This window comes from Cheilinus undulatus, linkage group 1 (genome assembly GCF_018320785.1).
Source record: "Cheilinus undulatus linkage group 1, ASM1832078v1, whole genome shotgun sequence".
NCBI lineage: Eukaryota > Metazoa > Chordata > Actinopteri > Labriformes > Labridae > Cheilinus > Cheilinus undulatus.
In genome coordinates, this window is record NC_054865.1 from 7,501,769 (window position 1) to 7,526,775 (window position 25,007).

The 25,007-nt window shown below is 40.2% G+C and overlaps 1 protein-coding gene across 3 annotated transcripts in view; it reads right to left on the minus strand.

The window, feature by feature from the left end:
- Positions 1 to 25,007, minus strand: part of large2 (LARGE xylosyl- and glucuronyltransferase 2) — a 165,037-nt gene that overhangs the window by 29,442 nt on the left and 110,588 nt on the right. For all 3 annotated transcript variants that reach the window (XM_041790494.1, XM_041790499.1, XM_041790506.1), the window contains one exon: positions 8,070 to 8,286. In XM_041790494.1, coding sequence (XP_041646428.1) covers positions 8,070 to 8,169 — 100 coding nt within the window. In that variant the 5' untranslated portion in view covers positions 8,170 to 8,286. The remainder of the gene's footprint in view (positions 1 to 8,069; positions 8,287 to 25,007) is intronic.

Genomic DNA, 25,007 nt, shown 5'->3' on the forward strand with positions numbered 1-25,007 from the left:
ACACATTCTATTCAAAAGGTAAGTATAGAGACTAGTTCAAATGTACAGGAGGGGACTGCATTCACTTGAGAAATCACAGACAGCACACTTTCCAAAGGTTGAGTTGAGCTGCCATGGTGTGCTTCGTGGCTATAAATGGGTCCAGAACCTTTCATTACAATCAGTTTTTCTACTCATTCTTGGACAATTATGTCAGTAATTCTTACAAAAAAATCCAGCAGATTTGTGACTCCTGAAACAGGTTTCTATACAATAAAACTGCCTTTATAATAACCTAATATAATTAGAATAAAAGTGTTACAGTTAAATTAACTGAAAATCTCTGGCAAGCATCAGAAGATTACTATGATCTCTTGAATGTGAATCACAGAAACCTTCTATGGGAACATCACAGATAGGAATGAAGGATATTGAATTTTTTCCCATATCTAATAGGCCAATACTTATAATTTCAGCCACTACCAATACTTATATTTAATGTAGTTCACATTAGTCTTTAAAACACACAATTTAAGTATAAGGGGGAACAATGTACAAATTGCAGTCCTTAAAACACACTTTAAAGAATAAGGAATGTGATTAATAAAGAAAAAGACTTCAGTTGAATTAGGTCTCCTGGTCCAGCCTACAACTCCACAAACTTATTTGCACATACAGTCATATTTACGACCAATATAGGCAGATTTTTATAGCCAAAACAATATTGTACATTCTAATTTCCTTCTAACCAGGGAGCTCTTCCTCAGACGCCCAAGCTGGTCTAAGGAAGAGCATGTTGGCTTCATCACTAGTTGTGAATAGATGCTTGCAATGACAGAGCCAACATGGACACAAACCCTCCAGGAGCTCTTCCTCAGACGCCCAAGCTGGTCTAAGGAAGAGCATGTTGGCTTCATCACTAGTTGTGAATAGATGCTTGCACAGGAGCTTCCTGGTTAGCAGATATTTGAATCCAGCATCCATTTAGGGATGTTTAGGCTTTACTTTGATTACTGACATATGCCATCAAATTAACATTATAAGCCGTAGCTATGCCCTCAAGAGTGGAATCAGAGAGTTTATGTGTCTAAATGCTTGAGTATGCATCTGTGAATGAGTTGGTGGTTGTCAGTTTTGAAATGCGGAGGTTTGATGTTACTTAGGGTCAAAATGATTGCAGAACTCCATTTGCTTTGAAAATAATTGAATAAATAACCTTCTTTCCTTAGCTTGGTAGTTTTGAATCTTAATCCAGTTGACTGAGGCGAGCTGTGGCAGATTTTAAACCAAATATAGTTCATTTTGGTCGTGTCAGCTCTTACAGCTTTGTCATCTGATGTCAGAAAACACTTGTAGCTCAAAAACTCATATCAACAACCCTTAAAAGTTAAGATTAAAATTTCCTTGACATTTTCATTCAAGACTTCTGTTGCCTGAACTGAATGACAGACTGCAACATGGACACAAACCCTGGACTCTTGTGCTCCTTAAAGCCTCAAAAAGTGCCTACAAAAAGTATTCAGCACCTTGGACATTTTACCCTTTTATATATATTATATCTCAATTATTGTCAATATATGACAAATAAACCTCTTACATCAAGGTGAAAAACAGATTTCTACTAAGTCATTTCAATTAAATAAAAATATATGTGATGTAAAATAAGTGACTTCATAAATATTCACCCCTTTCAAGTTTCCCTCTTGGCTGCAATCACAGCACTGACTCTGTGTGGATAGGTCCCAATCAGGTTTGCACATCCTTGAGCAAACTGCTCAAGCTCCATTAGGTTGTTAGGAGATCAGGCATGAGCAGCCCAAGCCGTAATTCTCTTGCAGACTAAATAAGATTTTCCTCCAGGATTTTCCTGTATTTTGCCAGAGCCATCTTATGCCTTTATCTACCTTTACGAGCTTCCAGGGCTAACTGCAGAGAAGCCTCCCCACAGCATGATGCTGCGTTCACCAAGCTTCATGGTGTCTTTGTGGTGAACATAGTATTTTGTCTGATGGCCAAAAAGCAACATTTCCGTCTCATCAGATCAGAGAATTTTCCTCCACTTGACCACAGAGTCTCCCACATGCCTTTTGGTGAACTCTAGTCCAGATTTAAAGAGTTTTCTCCAACAGCAGCTTTCTCTTTGCCACTCCTAATAAAGCTTTGACTAGTGAAGAGCCCGGCCAACAGTTGTTGTATGCAGAGTCTCTCCCACCTCAACTGCTGAAGCTTGGAACTCCTTCAGAGTAGTAATAGGCGTCTTGGTGGCCTTCTCACTAGTCTCCTTCTTGCATGGCCACTCAATTTGTGAGGACGGCCTGATTTAGGCAGATTTACACATGTGCCATATTTCTTCCATTTCTTGATGATGGATTTAACTGAACTCTTGAGGATGTTTAGTGACTTTAAATTTTTTGGTATGCATCCCCTGACTTACATTTTTTAATGTTTTTGAGTTACTGAGTTGCTTTGAGTGTTCTTTTGTCTTCATGGTGTAATGGTAGGTACTGATCAACCAGTGACTGGACCTTCTGGACACAGGTGTCTTTAAACTACAATCACTGCACTCAGGTGATCCCCATCACAATTCAATAATTGTGAGAATACAAGCACCAACTGGCGGGCCCTTTTGTTGAACTGGGTCAGTCACTTTAAAGGGGGTGAATATTTATGAAGTCACTTATAACTTATGTGTTTTTACTTATTTGTTACTACGCTGTAGAAATCTGTTAGTTAACCAGTTAGCTGCTTGCTGACTGGTTAGTACTGTTTACATGAAGAATGTTCAAAAAAAAAAAAAAAAACAGCTGAAAGGGGCCTTTAACTGGCTTCAGAGTCAGACGTGGAACAAAAGAAAAATGAATCTTCTTGCTGTAAGGACAGAAGTGCAGTTCAACTGCCTAATTGCACCAATGTAATCTGACTTCACTGTGCATGCTGAACATGCTGCCTCACCCTCATTATCTCTGTATCCCTCAGCTCCATTCATCTCCCTACACATTTACATTTTCTGTCTTTTTTCATGTATCTCTCTGCTTCGTGCATTATTTCCTCCTCTTTCTTTGCTTCACCATCTCATTTCTGTCAGTCTTATCTTTCATTTTACCTCCTCCTTTTCTTTTCTCGAACCCTGTCAGAGCAGCAGCTGGCCCACAGCTGAAGAAAGGCATGCTGGGAATGTTCACACCCTCGTTGAGTGAGAAGATGGCAGTGACAGGCCAGGAATAAAAGGCGTCAGGCTGCTTGGAATAATGATTTCTCCCTTCCATATTCATTCAAATAAATTCAGCTCTTTACAACCTGAGTTGTGTGTTCAATATAAAATTATGAGTGGTTAGGGAGAGGAAGTGCAAACATCAGTAAATTAAAAAGAGTGAAAACACTTTAATAAACAACCTTTTTAGTGTATCATGGTTTATTTGATTGTATTTTTCTTCAGTTTTCGGATTACTTTGTCAGTTTAAGGCTTGTTTTTAGTTTAGTTGATCCCATCTGAGTGTTGTAATGGCTTTTTCAGCTGTTCTTTCCTACCTCACATCATTCAATCACACGTGCAGCACACTAGCCACTTTTAGGAAAATTTTCAGGCGTTTTTGTATGCATGAAAGCACTTATTGGCTCACACTGGAATGTAACCACCAAAGACAGCTCACTGAAGCCGCATCTGCAATCTCTCTTTCATGAGAAATCCCAACGGCGAGCCACTGGACGGCATGAAGAAATGATGCTGGATGGGCACTAAAATGGTCATACTCTGAAACATTCTGTCACAAGGACAGCAGAGAAAAAGACATGACAAAATGTGTGCATGGTGCATTTTTATTCTGTTTGCAGTCTGGATGCACACAGGTACAATTCACCTTCATTCATTGTGACTGTTGCATTTGTTTACTCCTTGTGTTGCAGCATGTTTGCATGCTCCTTACAACAGTAAAGCCCAAACTGCCAGTCTAAATTTGAGAGGAAGGAGGAGGCAGAGAGGAAAAGAGACGACGTGACACAGAAAACTTAACCTAAGAGGACAGATAGAGTGACCAGAATCTGATGTGCAGGCAGACAGTCAGGGAGCAACAGAAGCTTGTTGGTTATTTTTGAAGCGTTGTTCCTGCTGATAGCACGGACACACTCCATCATGGTCTCACACTCACACACTCAGCAGCATGAAAAGTCAGCAGTCCTGCATGTTCCAGGATCATCAACAAAGCTGAATCTCATTTTTTCCCTGCTCTGGTTTCCCTCCAGGAATCACCGCTAACCTCAACATGTGCATGAACATCAAATATTAAATGTGTGGCCAGGATCAGTGTGTATGTGATATCTTAGGAAAACATGTGGAGCCTTAAGTCAGACTGAACCAAACCACAACGAATGGGTGCAATTATACGACTTCAAATCCAACATTAAGGAACCATTAGACACAAGGTTAGTTAGAGAGCATCCCAGGGAATTAAAAAAATGTAACCCTTTAATCATAGTCATGCAAAAGAACTGCAGTGTAAAATGTTCACGTTCATAATAAATGTCCATTTCCAGCAGCAGCACTGTCTTTGTTTAAAGATGCTATAAAGCAGCGGTTTCAACTGGTCTAGCCTCAGGGACCATCAACATCTTTGCTGACAAATTGAAACCCAAATCTCCACAAATTTTCACTGATCTTGGATGGAACAAGATTTATGACAGGAACAAGAGACAGGACAAAAAACTGACATGTTTTACACTCCCCTTTCCCCATGATAACTTTTAGGGTGCTTTCACACTCGGGGCCCGGTCCCGGATCCAAGTGCACTTCAGCCCAAAGTCCGGTTCGTTTGGGTAGTGTGAATGCAAATGAACCGCGCCTGGGCACGGGGGCCGGCCCACTTGGTGAGGTGGTCTCAGTTTGGATGAGATATGAATGCAACCGTGCTCAGATACAGGACAGAGCGTCGAATTAGCTTTATGACGTCATCACAAAAACTAAACTTCTTTCAACAGCGCGGCAGTTTGTTCACATTCTTCCTCAATGAAGGGCGGAAATCATCAGAATCTAGTCAATAAGTGGTCTGTTGTGACTCACCTTATAGATGAACACAAGTTGGAGTCAGTGAGAGGAGGTTCAAAGGCAATAAAAGTCTCCTGTCACCTCAAAAACCGCTGTATCCGCGCAGCGCGAGCCCATTTAATCCTCTGAGCTGTAGTAGATGTGCAGATACGAAGAGCGAAGTTGCTGGCATTTTAAAAGAGATTTTAAATCATCCATGGCTGCAGGATGGACTTTTTGCCGGGTCAAAACAAAAACAATCTTTGCTCAGGTCATGACCCCAGTGGTTGCCATGATAGCTTCTTCTTCTTTCTCCTCCTTTACGGGTTGTAAACCAGCTAGGTGCATACCACCACCTGCTGTTTCAGATCGAGTAAATATGCAAGTGGGCCCAGGCATGGTTCGGTGTTGTTAGTGTGAAAGGATACCAGCGGGCGGAGGGGGGTCGTTCTGTGGCATGGTTAGAAACAACTGGGCCTAATGTGAAAGCGCCCTTAAATTTTAGCCAATTTTCCAGAGTTCTTGAGAAATTACTTCATGAACCTGGTAAAAGCCACTCTTTAATTGCAATAAGGGGATAAATGAGTTGAAATATTTAACGTTTAAATGTACCCATTATCACAATAAAACAGAGTAAAATCAACGGTATGGCTGCATGCTCTCCATAGACTTTTGCCACCATTTTTTTTCCAGACCCATATTTGCGTGTTTGGAAAAGGGCAGAGCCTTAAAAAAAAAAAAAACTCGAAGGGTGATAGGATGAATGTTCTGTCTGTCACATCTTTATGGGCCAATCAGAGCAACAAAAAACGTGACGTCATAGCCGCAACTGAGGAGTAAACTCCATACAGAACTGCACAACGCGAACCATGGCGACTGTAGACATGTCAGTACATGACTTCTGTCGTTTTTGAAAAGAAAACAACTAAATGATGTTCTTTGTTCTTCTTTTAACGAAGAAATGATGAGTGACCTGTAAAAGTGCCACTGAGTTGGCAACACTCCAGGCCGGAGGATAGAAAGATACAAACTTATTTAAGAAGAGGAGCATCAATAAATGAGTCTGCATCATAAACTGAATCTTAACAACTTAATTATCCAGGTATCTGTACTCATAAATGTTCCCATAAAGATTGGAAACTTTCATTCCTCTCCCAGCAGAAATAACAGAAATCCCCTATTTAACATTTAAATGGAAAGATAACAAATCAGAGCTTTCTGCTGATGTAATTTGGTCCTTTGTTTGTGTCTCTAGATTCTCCAGGACTGCAAGAACTCTTGTAACTGCAGTTTACAGAGAAAATCAAACAAACTGAGAACATTTCAAGTGGAAAATAAACTTTCTTTGACTCCGCGTTGAAGGCTTGATGCAGAAAAGTCATCAGTGTTTGTTTTGAGGTCTGAGTGACCTTTCTGTAGCAATGACAGCTTTTCAAACTTTTATGACAGTGTCTATATAATACTTCTTATCATTTGATGGATATGTTTTTTTTAATACGAAGAAAACTCAAGCTTTCTCTTCTACAGTCTGGAAAGCCCTTATTTAAAAAAAAGTTTCCTCTCACTTTAAATTCAACATTTTCAGAAAGTTACTTAAGCTTTCAAAAAATACTTGCACATTCCTCAAATGCATTTTTTATTGTTGAAGGTCAAATAAAAGCTACGGAAAGCCACAAAATCAACTAGATGATGTTTATCCAGCTTCTGTTTTTAAGGCCAAGAATGAATTATAAGTCTCAGCCCGTACATTCACATTTGGGACCTGGGTCTGGATCCATTCATGGGCACAAGTCTAGTGAAGAGTGGTCTCGATGATTCATGAGCATGGTCAACAAGTATGAGTACAGGGCACTCATCAGTGAAAAAAGTTAAGTGAGGCAAATCTAAACTTTTCCTGTCTTTTCAAAAGCTAGTGTACTTGCTCAGCATGGAAACATTTTATCCCTTGAACTGCTTGGTAGATGTGGCAGTAGGAAGAGGGTCATGGTCAGTGTCTTAAAAATAATAATATATCCATAGTAGCAGTGTGGACTTCATTGTCACCATGAAACATAAAAAAATGTCACCCAGTGAAATGACAAGACTGGTTGCCACTGTTGCCTCTTCATCTTTGCAGATTTGCAAACTTGCTACCTTCATACCTTCATTTTTACCTCTAGGAGACCCCCATAAACAGACTATGGCTAATATACCAGTGCTAATTTTTGGACCTAATGATATTTAGAAAAATTGCTTCAGTACAGACAGATGGACCCTTGACGTTCTTGCTTTCAACATACATTGTTGTGCATTCATACCTGTGTATGATAAAATATTCAATAGCATGATGCTTTTTGAAACTTTCAAAACCAGGATTTAAAACCAAACAATGTCTGTTGCTTTAACTAGTGAAGTTCATATGGTAAAGACGCATCTGAGAGGAATAAATCCCTCAGAAGTTGCAGACTATCTCCCACATTCTGTCTTAATTGCAGAAATATGCTGGCTTACTTCCTGTAAGTCAAATGCTGACAGTGTGCTGGAGATAATCATATAATTTTTCATGGGTTAAAACACGAAACTACCCAACTGAGCACTCAGACTTACATTTTATTGTTTTTAGTTGCTTTGATTTTTACTAGCTTCTTATAAAAGTTTAAAATTCTAGTTTCCAGACAACCCTGGAGTGTCTGTGTGTATTTGTGGTATAAAGGCTCTTCTGGGAAACAGCATGGCAGCGTTGTGACCCCGGCTGTTGATCCAAACTGAAAGTGCTGACTGCGGCTTGCTGCTGCGGCTCCGGTGGCTCCGTGTACGTCAGAGTGAAAAATCAAACTGAACAGAAAATGGACTCCATGTGTTTAAAAATTCAACTTCACCGTTGGATCGAAGAAACATCGAGCTGAGTCTCAAAAAAACATTTCATAATTGATGTTATCTGCTGGTTTGATTCCTGCGACCCAAACCACAGCTCAGCTCGTATTATAAATCAACTCTGGACTTTTTAACTCTCAGATTATACTGGAAGATGAAAACTGCCTGGCAGAACTCGAACTGGGTCAATTTTTCTAAACATTTATTTCTGTGTACTCACTCTCCAGGTTTCCAGCCAGCAGGTAGAGCCAGGTGAGCAGGACGACGGCCGTGAGAGACGCCACCAGCAGCTTCAGACGCCCACGACACAGCAGGTTCATGGTGGGATGGAGACGAGGGCTCTGAGGGTTGGGGAGGGGGTCAGGGGGGAAGGAAGGGGGGAGGGGGGGCTCAGGTAGGGCTCAGTCCCTCGTTGGGTCCCTGCAGCATCCTTTAATCTGAAGAGAGAAGAAGAAAGAGTTAAATTACAGAGACAGCTTCATTTTACTTAAAGAGAACTAAACCAAATTTAATCAGCGAGATGTCAAGAATGAGGCCAGCAGACTCAAAACTAGGGATGAAAATCAAAACCCAGTTTAATAAGGATGTGGTTCTGCATTTTTCAAAACCTTCAGATCAATAAACTTAGTCATGCTGCTGTCAGGTCTTGTGGGTCCTGTTAGATGCTGTTATATCCTGAGTCAAGCTACGTTATTTCAATCAAATCACTGCTGCACAAACGGTACATGCCAAATGGACTTTTCTAGTCTGACCACTCAAAATGCTTTAACACAGCAGGTCACACTTATCCATTCACACCCACCCATTCCTCATTCATACACTGATTATTGAGGCTACTATGGAAAGTAGCTTTGACCAAATCCAGTCTGCATTCACATGCAACTGGCACAGCAACAGGAGAAACTTGTTGGTAGAATTCTTGCCCAACGACACATCAACATATCACTACAGAAAATGAGGATCACCACAGATAGTAGTATCATTTAGTAGTCTGTTCAGCTGAGAGTAGGGATGCACACAGTTAGCTGGCTAAACTGTTAAACTCAGATATAAAATTAGCTGGTGTAAGATTTATGAACCGGTTAAACTAATCATCTACGATTTTAATAAACACAGGCCTAAAAATCCTGGTCAAATGGTCTTTAAAAACTGTAAAGAGGCCTCCCGCCAGTAGTAGCAGCTGTAGATTCCTGCCAGAGCTTTCCTCAACACTTCACTGGGGGAAAGCTCACATGAGAAGCTCAATGTTTAGTGTGTCATCTGAACAGCACGGTATGGCAATAGAAAATTAAATGAAGTTGTATGTAGGTTGTTTAGTGGTTATACTCGCATATAACAAATCAAAAGAAGTGATGCATTACAACATTAAGCAGAACATTTATTTGCAAGGAGAAACAAAGGCTTGCAGAGCGAGCTGCTAACTTTAGCCACACTCTACTCAAATCAGAAGCCAACCAAGCCTTTAATGGCGTTGTATTCTGAGCATTTCCTCCACTTAAGACTAGTGGACATGGTCTAAAGTGGAGGAAATCAGATGCCCCCTTATGTTGACACTACTATGGCTCACCACATCTGTCAGGACACAAGTGATGTACTTTGCTGGTACAACCTATTTCCCCTTTTTAGATGTTTTTTTTTTCCTTTTTTAAAATTCAAATCTATCTATAAAAAGTCTGACAGTTACATCAAAGAAATCCCCACATTCAAACATCACAGACCAAGCTTTTTTTTTTTTTTTTATAAAACCAAATTAAGGTCAGAGGTCTAATCTTGGATTGAATTATGTGAAGACCAGTCTTAGAAGTAGCTACATGAATGGTGGCTTGCTTTGGCTCCAGCTCTGTTAGCTAGGTAGTTAATGTAACTGTGTAAGCCAAAGTAGCTACATTAACTTGAACAAATGTAGCATAAGCTAACATAACCAATCTAGCTTTGTTAGGTTTAACTTTAGCTACGTTAGCTATTTTACATGAATTTAATATGGGTTTATTAGATTGGCTTCAGCTATGTAACTTGGCCTACATAGCTATTGTTGCTCTGTTAGCTTTAGCCTTAGTTACGTTTGATTTTTTCATGGAGGACAAGCTTTTTTCTTTCATGTAGATTGTTTTCTTGGGTTTACTAAATGTTTTGTGACCGAATTTTGCAGGTCAGACTGCTTTCAGCTTTTGGTATCCTAATCCTAACCTCAACCCTTATCCCAATCGGAATTTTTATTAATTTATTTTTAAAGTTTTAGCGTGTATTTCCATCCTGACAGATACAACATCTTACAGTTGTGGTCTGAGCTGTCAGAGCTGTGGTCTTTAGCCAGACTGTCTTTAAATTAAACATATAACTCATTACTGCACTCTTATAATGACTATATTTTGAGGCCCCTGGAGGGCGAGACCCCCGGTGAATCTACTTTTACCGTACTGTAAAACTGCTATTTTTTTAAAATGCAGTAAAGCGTTAGTTCTTGCAGGACATGGGAAGTCTTATGCCATGCTGCAATCAGCTGATGACCACCTGATTTCAATTATCTTTTCATCTCTCACAGTCAATCAGCTCATCCTCTAAACAAGGCAGTCTATTTGAATATGACATCCTTCTCTCTAATGCTGTTAACACCACTCTGTCTCCTCCTTTTCAGCCTAAAACATTTGTTATGGCCTCATATTCACTTTCATACTATTACAGAGTAAACTGCTGCTTAATTACATTTTATTGTATTGGCATGCATTCTGGGTTAGCAAAGCATTCCACTTTGCAAACCCAGGGAGCAACTTCTGAGCGGAGCATTCACTGCCAGGTAAAACTGGGCATCCATTTTACAAAAAAAAAAAAAAAAAGGTTAAATAAATGATGAAATTGTTCCTGACTGAAAAATCGTTTAGTAGTCTGTTCAGCTGACCTTCTGTACAGCGACTACAACAATGAAATAAACCACTGAAGGCATTTTTAAAATAAGAATAAAGGTGAATTTATTGTTCTATGATAAAAGTTGCATTGCAATCAGAAAAGACAGAAAAGCTCTTCAATAAGAAGCAATGAAACAAAGTACTCTCCCTGAGTGGCCTTGTGAGGTCTGTGAAATACTTAGTGAACTTTGGATGATGAGTTTTATTTGTAAAATCAGCTGGAGGACACGGCGGAGCACGGATAACTGTGATGAAAAACAGCAAGAAGAGAAAAAGACTCAACACGGACGGCCTTCAGAGATTAAATCAAACAGACAGAAAGGTCTGGAGGCAGGAGTGAGAAGCAGAGAGGTAAGACTCTGGTCTGCAGAAAGGAGACGGAGAAAAACTCAAAGTAGAACAAATAAAGGAGCTGCTGACTTTAAAGAAACACTTTAGAGAGGCTTCAGAATTACATAAATGTCAGTAATCAGCAGGATAGAAGTGAGCCTCTTCATTATGACCCACAGCTCTGAGGACAGACTTAGTGTCCATCAGGATGCGCTTTTCTCTCCTCAGCAGCTGAATCAGCTTCATGATGAAGCACAAAAACAAACACAGAGCTGTCTGACACTAAAGTTTTCCCTGCAGCACAGAAGTCACCTCTGACTGACCTTGAAAAACAACTGTGAAAAACACAACAGCATTCTCTAAAGCACCTCCAGAGGACTTGTTTTTAAGAATTTAAAGTCACTAAATGCTAACAGTGGTTAAAGTTTGCAGAAACTCAACTTAAACTTCCCCCAAAGCCATGCAGAAGTGCATCTGGACTCCAACTTCCTAAATAAAGTTGTTTTATTTTTTGAAGTTTCAAGCAGTTTTTAAACTAGACTGAGACCAGTAGATAGTTTGGCTTCTGGTTAAATTTTTAAACTGTAGCGCTGCTCATTTGATCACGATTTCATTGCTATCTGTATAAAGGTTTTCCTAATACTAAACACTGGTTGCTGCCACTTTTATCTTATTGCTTTGCTGTGGTGATGTTTGATACATGCAACTTCAGTCCAAAAGCTTCCGTGGATGAGGGCTAGGGGATCAGAGGACACCTACTTAGGTCAGCAGCAGCCATGAGCATAAACACAGGTATTGTGTAAAACAGTCAAAGCTACCACTGTGTTCAAAAAGACACACTCCACATGCATGGAGAAACTGAAGCGTTGTGCTTTCAATTAATGCACTTTTGATGCGTGTGAAATGTAAAGTTTTGCCTCAGAGATGACCCAAATCAGAGCACATTTCAAAAACAGATCTGGATATTATTGCACAGCTGTACTTCTTATTGCCCATGAGTTGTAAAACATGCTTAGAAGTTATGCTGAGTGAGGAAAATGAAAGAAAATGAAGGAAATCTTCCTGTTCAACATTCCTGATTCCTTGTCATCTCCCTCTTTCTTTGGTCCTCACCCATCTCAACAAAGCAGAATGTAGGATTGGGTAAAGGGGAAAAACAACAAAATGATAAAAACTGCAATTGATCAGGTATGTTTATCAAAAAGTAAACCATTTTTTCTGTATCCTAGCCAAACTTTACATATTAGTTAAGAAACCATGTTTAAAAGTAGCAACACCTTTCTGCCTTGGGCTACTGCACACTGCTGCATGTTGCTAGACACTGCTGCACGCTTCTGCATGATGCTGGAGGCTTCTAACCTTGCAAAGCAGATGGATACGCCTGTTTCCTTATACTTCACTGGCGTATCCATCTTGCAAAGCTCCCATCTGGGCCAGTTAGAAAGTAACAGGACCAATCAGCGGCGAGGGGCAGTACTCTCAGGTGTGGCAGAATCGTGACGTAAGCAAGCAGCAACAAGAGGCCGGTGGGTGCAATTATGGCAAAAGAGCTTAGCAATGATGCTGCTAAAGCGCCAGTTTTATCAGAACTTGACAACATTTCTTTTTTAAAAGAAGAACAAAGAACAGCAGTGAGTTGTTTTCTTTCCAAAAACGACAAAAGTTGTGTACTGACATGTCTACCGTTGCCATGGTTTGTGTTATTCCTCGGTACCTCGGGCGCGCAGCTCGATAGCTGCTACGTCACATGTTTTTTTTGCTGTGATTGGCTCATAGAGATGTGACAGACAGAACGTTCATCCAATCACAGTCAGAGTTTTTTTCCAACTCCTCTGCCTTTTCTCAAACATTTCCTATTAAAGCTTTCCCAGATGGATGTGTAAAATAAATCCATCTGGCGTGTCAGGTTACGAGGCTTCTGCATGCTGCTGGACACTAGTACATGCTACTGCATGCTGCTGGAGGCTGCTGCATGCTGCTGGAGGCTGCTGCATGCTGCTGGAGGCTACTGCATGCTGCTGGAGGCTGCTGCATGCTGCTGGAGGCTGCTGCATGCTGCTGGAGGCTTCTGCATGCTGCTGGATGCTGCTGCATGCTGCTGGAGGCTTCTGCATGCTGCTGGAGGCTTCTGCATGCTGCTGGAGGCTTCTGCATGCTGCTGGAGGATGCTGGATAGTCCTAAAAATGTTTGGTGTGTGCGTCAACTTGCATTAAAAGACCAGAAATTTCAGCCACTTTAAAAAATGCTTTTTTCCCTTAGTGTTTGACATTTACATTGACATCTGGAGTTAACTAATAAGTAAATACACAATATCAAATGCAGTTTATATTGAAAAGCTTTCTTTATTCAAAAGAACAAGAATGCTTTATGGGGGGCAGGCAGAGCTGAGCAGTCCATCACTGCCAGACTTGGAAGGCATCCAAAGCCACAAAGTGACGAGGCTTCAGGCTCCTCTTAACTCCATTCACTACTTGTTTTGTTAATTGAATCTTTTTTAATAAAAACTGAACTCCAGAAGGTTTATTTAGTAAACAGTAAACCAGAACATGTTTTTCATGGATCAATTTTTTAAACAATAACAAAAATGATATTTAAAAGTGGGGATGCCGTTTGGCCTCGGGCTACTGCACCACTAGTGCTTTGTGTTCAGATCCTGCCCAACGCCAAGCCAGAAAGCGTCAGCATTTTTAGAAAAACCCGGGGTTCCACTATAGAAATCAATGTTGTAAGGCTGATTTGTTGCTCATGCTCACTTGAGATGTGTGCAGTGAGGACACACTGTTAAATACACTCCAAAATTTTAGATAGTTTTTATTTATTCTGATAAATATTAGATAGTTTTTCTCAAATCATCATGTCTTAATTAGAGGCTAGCGGTAGTTCACCATGCAGCCTTTTGAGACTTTATCTGACTTGATTTATTCTGTGATTTAGCTACGTCTATCAATGCACCTGTTTGTTTTTTTAGGAGGAATTCCTTTGAGGAAGACACAGCCATCCTAATGAAGCAATGGAGAGTCATTTTGAAATTTGATTTGTGGGCTGTCTCGCCTGCAATTCTGTTCTTTCTTTATCGATCTGTGAACAAAGGAAGCAGGATTTTCACAGTACCAGAATTTCAAATGACAATTCCAATCTAGTTAAAAGGGGATACATAACTGTTTAATACAGCTGCAACAAAATCAAACTCTTGTGCACCCAATACAGGGTAATGTCTTACTTATAATAGCCAAAATGTAGGCCAACTCCTGAAAACCATGATTGCAGTGATACACCGACGTTGCCAATATTTTTGAGCTATTTAGACAGTGTGCATGGATTTTTCTTCCTATTGTGACAGCTTTCTCTCCTCCACACCTGTCTTATCAAATAAATGGAGTTCTTTAAAACTTTATGATGTTTTGGTACCACCTATCATCAAATAAGAGATTCATTAAAAGTAAATGTTTAAAACTTTTAATTGATTAATAATTAAAACGCATCTCTATTTTTACATTTTATCTGTTGTGGACATTCTTAGTCCTCAGAGGATGAACCTTGTCTTTTCCAGAACCTTTCTGCCCCCCTGTAATGTCTCCAAGAGGACATCTTTTTCTCTCATATTGACCGAATATCAAAATGTACCAAGAAGATTAAAGTGAAATTTACTGACAGCATCCCTAGAAAATCCCTTTTAGAATTTGATGATCGCCGTCTGAAGCCAAACGGAGCACAAACGTCACTCTTTGATCCTTTCTCAACGAGCCTGAAAGCTTAGCAGCTATTCTTGGATCAGCATCAGCCGCAAACATTGCGGCCCCTGGATAAGCCTTTCAATCCTGTTTGTATTTTTATTTAGTGAGATCTCAGCCTGTAAAGTCCTGATACAATGCCAGGACTGAAGATACTTTTTAGACACTTCACTTTTTGCTGCTCAGATGTTAAAAATGTCTCTGCCTGCAAAGTTTCTGCAACAAACATTATTTTTGAGACAGATGCACCAAAACATAAATGAATATAATGATTTTTTTTTTAAGAAGCAGAGAGCTTGGACAAGGTGGGAATCTGCAGAGCACTAAAGGTCAGCTCTCACAGGAGACTATGACCGAGTCTGATGTCTGATCCCCGCTGTGTATGATTACCTTATGAGTCCAGCAAATCTCCACATATAGCCTAGGAGCTATGCCCTGTGCACTGGAAGAGGATCCCTTAAACACATCTTAAAGGCCCTGACAGAAGCCACTACTGCTGGTGGCAGGTTCATTTTTTAGAACAGTTGCAGAATCAGTTTTTCTGCCATAACAGCAACAAACATCGGAGTCCAGAGGGGATTATCACCTTTGGTAAAGCTGGAGAGAAAAGCACTAACAGCCAAGGAGCCGACTGGCAACCAACAGTTTAACAGTTGTACCTAATAAAGTGATCAGTCAGTTTATAAAATGCTTGGAGTGAAATAACACCATAAATTTGTCATCTTCCTATCAGAAACAGTCGAAATATCAGCTCTTCCTAGCATTTGTTACACCCTTTCCCAAAGTTTCCTGAAAACTGCTGCATTGTGTTTATTTCTTCCTCTGCTGCCCTGCAGTCAGACAAAACAGAGATTGGATACATAACCTCTTTGGCAAAGGAAACAATATCAAGTCAAACTCTATTTCCAAGCTGTTTTTAGCTCACAGACATTTCTACAAGGTTAAAATAAAACTTGAAAACTTAAAGATCAATGTGAGAACTCAGTGCTAGAGACAAACTTTAGTATTTATTGGTTTAAACAGTGACTGTGTTAAAAGATTACTAACAGGGGGGTCCTAACAAACTTTTCTGAGTACTTCATCATTTTTTTATGCCAGAATATACGCATCAGATATGGAAATAATAACGCAAAAAATACTTATATAACCACAGGGTCACTGAGCTTAAAGTCATCAGTTTCCACTGTCACGGGTTCAACTTAAACTATCAATCTAATTTTCATTAATTTAAAGATTTAAACATCGTCTTTGTCTTAGAGGTGGGCAGTTATCTGGTATCAATACCCTGTTTCTGCTACGTAATGGCTTTTTGCAACACCACCACTCCCGATGTAAATACAAGTATTGTGTTGTCATGCACAAAGCTGATGCTACCGTTAGCGTAGCAGAGTAATATGTGACAGACAGCAGCTCAGTCTGAGTCCAGTCATCTGCACACCTCGGTTTAGCATTAGGAGCTGCAAGGACGCTAACCTAGCTTCAACTTCTCTTGAGCCCAGCACCGCAGCAATTCATTTTGTTTAACTCATGACTTGTTTGTTTTAAATCCGTGATGATTGAAAGAAGCTGGCTGTGGCAAAAAAATACGGTAAGGAGAAGTAGCTGTGAACTCTTTGGTGGCATACACTCAACAGTACCGCTGCTAAAGCTAAACTATGAATGATAAATAATGTGTAGTTGTCATTTTTCACAAGTGCTTAAATTGTGAATGCCGCATCAGGAAATGTGGTATAGTCAGTAGCAGCGTAACACACCTCAGCAGGAGAGAAATAAAACTCAAAACTACAGGTGCAGTTAAAAGTAGTGAACACAGAGAGGCTTCAAATATACAGTGCTTAACAAATTTATTAGACTACTTGTCATATTTGTCTCAGAGACCATCCAGCATCATGAAGTGCTTTAATGCAGACTTTCATTTTCAGTCAGCTCTCCTCATTTTACCATTTTGAACAGGAATGAGGGATTTCAAACTGAATTCATCTAAATTTGAGCCGGCTCACTGGGCTTATCTGAGAAGTCAGAAATGAATCAAGCATAACATTCAACCACTAAAACTCATTTTTCTTTTCAGGAATGCAAGTAAATAACTGTAATGTGACATATTAATCAAGAAATATTAATGTGCTTTACTATTTTTTCAGTTTTTTTGTAAATCAGTAAATTTGAAAATTCATGGATAACAATAATAATTATATCTTACCATTAAAAATATCATTTCGGTTAAAGAGCTTCTACATATTGGTGTATTAACCATTGCAGAAACATAAACAATGATTTTGGAAATTACCAATGCTGTTAATTTAGGGCAGCTGTGGCATAAACCTTACTTTGGTTGTCTAATAAATTTGTTAAGCACTGTATATATCTTGCTCAGAAATGAATTGAACATGCCATCACAGGTTTATTTTGGGGGGAGAAGAGGTTGCAGTTCCTAAAAATGCATTTAAATGCATTATCTCCTCCAATTTTGTAATATCATGATTGTTAGCGTTAGCTACAGCTAACATAGCTATATAGTCTACATTAGTGTGCAAGTCAATGTAGGTAAGTTAGCCGAAGCAAACTTAGCTGAGGAAACAGGAGCTATGTTTGCTTCAGCTCAAATTATTACAGATAACAGATCTATGCAGTTTACATAGCTTACATTACCTCCGTAGCTGCGTTAGTAGATATCATGAACAGTCTGATAGAGCGGGCTGTCGAAGAGCTCTGGTCTGCTGCAAGACTTTTTTTTATTGGACGTGCACAGCTGATCTGTTAAACAATAAGCTAATAACTGCATAGCTAACAACTATGCAGGAGATGCATGACAGACATCATGCATCTGCATAGTTATTAGCAAGCATATCTGCAGCCTTACACCCCTAGTATCTGCATGGATGCTGTCAGACTGTTGCTTTACTCCAGCTTCTTTCTGGGGCCCCCTAAATCTTTCTCTTCTTAGCTTAACCCCTCACCTTTTGTCTCTTAATCTCAGCCATTTTAACAGTACAGAACCAAGCTGACTGGCTTCTTTTTAGCTGAAGGCTGGTGTGTGAACTAGTGCCATAAAGCTGGCAGCACTTCTTGTTAAGAGAGTTGTGGCCAGCTGCCAGAGTAACATGTGGGGTGATCTGATGAAATGAGATGGATGCCATTCACCCTGAAAGTTATAATTTTGTTACATCAACATTGAAACTACTTCTTAAAGGTGACAAAGTTGCATGTTTTTGCTTTAAGACATTATTGAACTTTGCATTTTTAGGTTTATCCTTCATTGCTCTTTAGAAAGAAAATTTATGGGAGGAACACATTTTCAAAATATATAAGTTAAAGGACAATAAAAACACGGAGATTTTTAGTCTGAGTGTAACTCTTCAGAGAACTTTAATCCAAATGCTACCAGAGATGAAGCATTCAAAGAGCATGGAGATGATTAATGGGTTGATTAGTGAAGTTGGTGTCTATGTTGTATGTTAAGAGCATCCAAAGATGCTGAGCTGGGAGGAGAAGTGAGGAGAGAAAAGATGTAAGAGCAGGGAGAGCAGATGAGGTGAAAGGAGGTGAGAAAAGGAGAGGAGGAAGGACAGATAAGAGAAATAAAGAGGAGGAAACGAGAACATTAATGAAGAACAGAAAATAAAGGAGAATGTGGAAGACAGAAGGAGATAAGAAAATGAAAGATGCAGGAGCTTGGGGGACAGCGAGAAGAAAATAAAAGAAGATTTAGGCAATAGCGAGAAGATGAAACAGCACAAAAGAGCAGAGAAAGGACTCAGTAAATAAGGTCCAGGCTGAGTTGTGGGATGTGGAGGTGTATTGGCCTTTCAGCCTCAAACTCTCATAAACACAGCCAGCAGATAAAAGTGAGAGACAGGGCCACTAAAGAGGAGTTTAATAGGCAGCTTTTGTTGATTCTGCAAGAGCTGCACAAAACGCTTACACTTCTGGGCTCTAATTGTAGCCGTAAAAACAAAAGAGTCGGCCGCTGTTATATGGAGGAGGACTGCGGCTCTTTCAGCCTCCTCGGTCGTCTAATCAGAGCTGAGGACAGCACTGGAGGGACAGCCAGGGCAGCGTGGGTGGCACCGGGGTGCAGGAACAACAAATAACTCGGTCTAATGGCTGTAAATTAGAGGATAACACAAAGGGAGAGCAATCAGCCTCTTTCCAGACATTCCTTTGAAACACTTATCCAGTGACTCATTCACTTTCATTCAGCCACGAACGCGATCAAAGCAGAAGTTTCCAAAGTTAAAGCGAAGGGCGCTCTGTAATCCATGGAGGGGTGACAGTTTATCGACTGCAAACCACAGCTGAGCTTGAAGGGGAATTCTGATGTTTTTAAATAGACCTATTTCTTAGATATTTGGGGGGTTACACCACTAAAAAGGCATCCTTCATTTAGGTTGCAATGGCTGCAACATAATCAGCTCAATCAAGGTATGGCCACAAAAAATGTTTTCTCCCTAAAAGGCTCATATTATTCTGAGTTTCCATAAACATTACAGAAAGCATCTGCAGAGATGGAGTCTATCAGAAAGGAGGGAGAGCATTTTAAAAAGCAGAATACATGTTAAATGGCTCTCTGCAACTCCAGAACTGCATAGATGGAAACAGCTGTTTCACCTTCAAGTACACTGGAATTCTTCTCTTTTATCTCAGTAGGCCAGTTTTGTGCTATTTTTTCGACACTGGTGATTTAAACTGGTCTGCTTCTGTTTCTCACAGTAAAGCAATGACAGAAAAAATAACCAGTGGAGAAAGAATTCAAGTGGAGCAGCTGTGTGGTTTCTCTTGTGCGATGCACTAGACTTTCACTTTTGGTGCCAGCATTTAGGTTATTCTGATAACAGCAGCAGCGTTTTAGGTCTCTCTCAGCCACTCTGGTTCTAATGAGCTCCAGAAGTCCCTAAACATGACAAACTGTTCAGCCTACTGTTGGTTCATGAGCTCCACCACAAAGATCAATAGTGACGCAACGCTTTCAGTTAACAGAGCGTAACAATGTAGAGAGTGTAAATTATTCAGTAACAAATCAATATTATCACAGATATGTTTGATATAGATTCCCAAAAACATACGATATGAATTCATAGTAATTTAACCAAGAAAAAACATTATTTTAAAATATTTCAGTAGGGACATTAAGGTATACTCAACCCACGATACGATTCGAACCCTCTCTTCGGCCACTCTTCAGCTCTTCCTGGGGGATCCCGAGGCGTTCCCAGGCCAGCCGAGCAACATAGTCTCTCCAGCGTGTCCTGGGTCTTCCCCGGGGCCTCCTCCCAGTGGGACTTGCCCGGAACACCTCACCAGGGAGGCGTCCAGGAGGCATCCGGACCAGATGCCCAAGCCACCTCATCTGGCTCCTCTCAATGCAGAGGAGCAGCGGCTCTACTCCAAGTCCCTCCCGGATGGCCGAGCTTCTCACCCTATCTGTAAGGGAGAGCCCAGACACCCTGCGGAGGAAACTCATTTCAGCGTGCTGCATCCACGATCTCATTCTTGGCTTGGAATTTACATGTTTTTCTAAAGAAGAATAAGCCCATCTACATCCTCACACAGGAGCTGAGACCTCTCAACTGTCAAAATGTCAGTTAAATGATCTCTGTCACTTGGGACAGAACTGGCTGGTATGGAGAGACGGACTTTTACTAGAGGAAAAGCAGAGTTTTCTTTACACCTCTGGAGAGGCTCTACTTCACAGTGCATTGCTACATTGATGATTAGCTTGTGCGGGGGCAGTTCAGGTAGTTTCTGTTTGGACACGGGTACAGCTGTGGCTGCTGATTGCCTTGCCTGTCCCAGTAAACTAGTACAGTTTATGAACTGGGCTTGGATGGCCAAATCAAGCGTGTGGGCAAAGCACTTGATGCACTAGTTGGCTTACTTCTTGCAACATTTACCGTGCGTTAGCGATGACAGCAATTCTGTGATTTGCCCTGTCAACCTCCCATTCAGTTATAGCAGACTTCAGAACCTCAGCATCGTTTTTTCTCAGTATAAGTCGAAGAGAAGCTTAAACTCACTGCTTTTTAGATGAGCCGTGTTCATCAGAGGTCCAACCATTCGCTATTTTAACACACTTTGAGTGTTTGCCTTTAAAGAGGGTGTCACGTCCACTACGAAAAGACTTCATTCACTCCTGCCACGACTGTCTTGTTTACCTGCTGCTCTCAGGTCAGCTGGACAGAGTTTATGACAAATAAGCAGAGTTAAAGGAAGGCAGCACCCCCTACTGTTCAAACTGAGTATCAATACGCAAGCCGGGCTGTATGGGTTTAAATCCCCCTTTATTTGTATGGATTTTAAGCTGGTTTAGAATATATATCCTTGTATCCCTATATTTAAGCAGAACATACCACAAATCCCACAAAAATGTATTGCAGGCTGCATTTACACAACGGAAGTAGTAAAATAAACACGTGATGGTAAATTATGACAAGTGATCATTAGCACTGCTACACAAACAGCTTTGCTGTTTTTATGTCTAATATTTCCAACACATTTATATGCCATGGGGAAAAAAATGTTGATTTATTCTCTTATATTGGCCGAATAATTACAAATATGTATCCGGCATCAATTATACTGAGTCAAACTAAAACATCAATAATGATGTTAGAGACTGATTTACTCTTGCAAAATATGGGATGCACAATATTGGATTTCTGTCAAAATTCAAATGTGCAAATATTTAGAAACTCATTTTATCCCACACTAGTATGAGTATGGATGTTAACGTAGTTCAGACCTAAAACTTCAGGCCTTGAAAGCAGCTCAAAATGAGTGAACACAGTTCTGTTGGTCCAGCATAAAACTCCACCAACTTATTCATACTTAGAGCTGATATACTGGATGTAAGTAGCAGCAGAAATTTTCATACCTGCCTTTATGGATTGTTAACATTTGAGCAAATCTCTGCCAGCACTGATATCATGCTGATGGTATAATGCATGTCCAGCCCTAATGTATGCACCTCAATCAACCCCAAACTGACCTTGGCGTTCTGAGTATGCTTCATATGTGCCAAGCTTTGACCAAGAGCCTGAACAGCAGAATGTGTAGAAGACAGCCCAGGAGAAAAAAATAAAGTTATCAACATGCAAAGAGTGAAAAGCAGGGACAGGATACACTTGAGTCTAGTGGTTTCAACATTTTTTGCCCAAGGCACACCTAAGATCAAACCAAAATCTCAAGGTACACCCTATCCACTCAAAACACCTCTCTAAAACAAGTTACAGTTACTGGAGTAGTTGTATAGTTGCAGTTTTAACAAACTGATTCCCAAGGCACACCAAGACTTGCCCGTGTGCCTTATCACACCATTTGAGAAACACTGGAGGACAGAAATGATCGATGTTTTCACCATTCAGCACTCATCAGTTTGCTGCCTGCTCACTTGTTGATAATAGTTTGGACTGGAACAAGAGCTGTAATCCTTTTAAATGACCTAATGAAATTATAACTCCAGCTTTACCTAACTCTCTTTTCTCTCTTCAGTCAATACTTTCTGATGAGTCTGGTGGGGAAAGAAACTAGTAAAGATGAGGTGCAAAATTCTGCTATATCTGGTTATGTCAACCTGAAGATATCAGGACATTTTTAAAGTGTTGTGTGAGAGAGTAAAGGCACTTTAAGTGTTAGGAACAGGGTTGATTGCGACTTTAACTCAATGGAGGAAGTTAAACACAAAGGGAGGGATGGTTTCTACACAGACTGAATGCATGATAATCATGATAACATTTGCCAAGTGTTCAAACAAAGAAAATTAAGTGTACTGTGGAAAAAATCATTGCAACCAAGATGACAACTTCGTATTTAAGTCTTAGAAACTTTTTATTTACAGCTGAAGCCCATGCACTTGAGCTGAAGGTTAAATAGATCTGTTCATGTTTTTTTAATTCAAGGAATCAGAACTTGTAGAGTTTTCTTCTGCAGTTACTAGAAAGTTTTCACTTTTTTATTCTTGTTGCATTTAAATGAGGCAAAAATGATTTCTGAGTTTCACTGAGGGGAAAAAGTTGGGTTCTAAGGTGCTGGTTTAGCTCAGTGTGTAGAGGGAGATGCTACATGTATGAAGGCTACAGTCCTTGATGCACTGGTTGCAAGTTCAACTCCTACCCTCATGCTGTTTGCTGCATGTTGTCCCCATCTTCTCCATGAGGTAACACCAATCTTGCACTATATCTTAACTGATGAGATGAGCTTTAAAGGGCGGATTCTTCAGATATAGAGTCCCTTCGATAAACATGTAATTTCCTTGATGCCTGTGGTCACACCTGCAGGGAGTCTCCCCTCACATTGAATCTGCTCACTCAGGGCTGCAGGGGGAGCGTCCACTATGATAATGCAATTAAGAGCTGAAAGCAGCATGCAGGTCCAGCAGCCGCATACCCATTCAGACTGAAGGGCTCTTTAGCAACGAGCTAATCACACAGGAGATAGTTTTGATTAAGAGAATAATCAGCTGGCACTTCCTGCATTAGAGGAGGATGGAGATAAGAGCGGAGACGGGTAATCAACTCCACTTGCACTCTCTGTTGACCTCACTGACCCCCCCCCCCCCCCACACACACACACACACACACACACACACACACACAACCGGCATAGACATAGACTTGTCCAAATAAAGTTTGGTCATCTACAACTCTAGAATGCTTTTTTTGTGAGTCTATCATCCATTCACACCACGGTCCATCACACATTATTAAGTGATATTAAAGCTGTTTGTCCTGTTTTGCATAAAAAATGTCCCCAATAACAGAAATTCAGCTGTAAACAAACTGTTTACACATCCAAACATGTACAACACCTCCACATCACCAGCCGCGTCTGTACACAGTGATTTAATCATCCCTCCCAGCTTCTGATCATTTTTAATTAAACTGTTTTCATGCCCAGCAGGAGAGCTTCATATTAGATTTTTCCTGTTTAAAAAATGTTTGCTCAGCACACAGTGACTTAATGAACGACCTTGTTGGTAAATAATTTAACTATGCAGGATAAAGAACTGGTAATTATCACAGAAGTATGCCCACCAGCCAATAAGACAAAGTTTGAATACCTATTTTTCATCTATGAACCTGGCTGCATCTTTTACACCAGTGTGACCAATGCACAAGTAAACAATGCTACAACATGCACCATTATCACAGACTCAGCTGCCAATATCACCTACTTCATGCAGCCAGACATTATTAGTGCCCCCATTATTTTGTATTGAAACCAGCTGTTTCACTCCTACAAATCATGCAAGAATGCATGACCACGAGGCTGGTAGTGCCACTTATCATATTTTCTCCCTCATCAGACCGTAATCGTTCATGTGAAGAAATCAGTGGTTACCGTACTAGTGGATGCTGTGAAGACAGTAGATACTGTTAAATGAGCACATTTGGTTGAAAATACTCCTCAGCCAAAGAGAACAAGTGACCAGGAGTGCATTTTATGAGCGGTGGGTCTGTTCCTCAAACCTATCACCCCAAGCTAAGAGCTCAACTACTACACAGCTGCACAGAAACTGAACTTTTTGGACTTTTATGAACACAATAAATATCATCCAAGACAGTTTAAACTTTTTTTTCAAGCTCAGGCCTCCTAACAGTGTTGTAAAGGCCTTAAAAACCAACCCCTTACAAGTTAATTTTTAGAAAAAGAATTAATCCATTGCATGACTTATTAACTCAAGCTACAAGTAACTACTTACACTATTTTTGCATCACTCCTTATCACCTTGGTTCTTCTGTAACTGAACTGCCAATGAAAAACACCATGTAAGACCTTACATTTTCCCACATTACAGTGATGTAATGCAATGGCACTATTTCATACAGTAAAAGGCGTAAGGATACATGAGTTATGCCAACACAGCAAGTGAAGTTACAAGACAGGAAGTCTGCAGCTGAACACATCTGTCATGTGTTACGTTAGAGGTGCAAGATGCAGAAACTTTTAAATATCTTTATTCATTTAAAAAGTGACCATAACTACGTTATATTTTTGATTATGGTCTTACAGTATTTAAAAAAAATCCTAAAGTTTTCAAAGACAGAGAAATACTTTATTTTCATAATTGTAACAGGAAGCGTCGTGTCATGCCGACTGCAACAGGGGTGCAAGTTCAGTCATCTAAACTCATCTCTGTAACATGGAACGCCCTACACAGCTGCATCAAAACGGCACACCATAAGGTGTATTTTAGT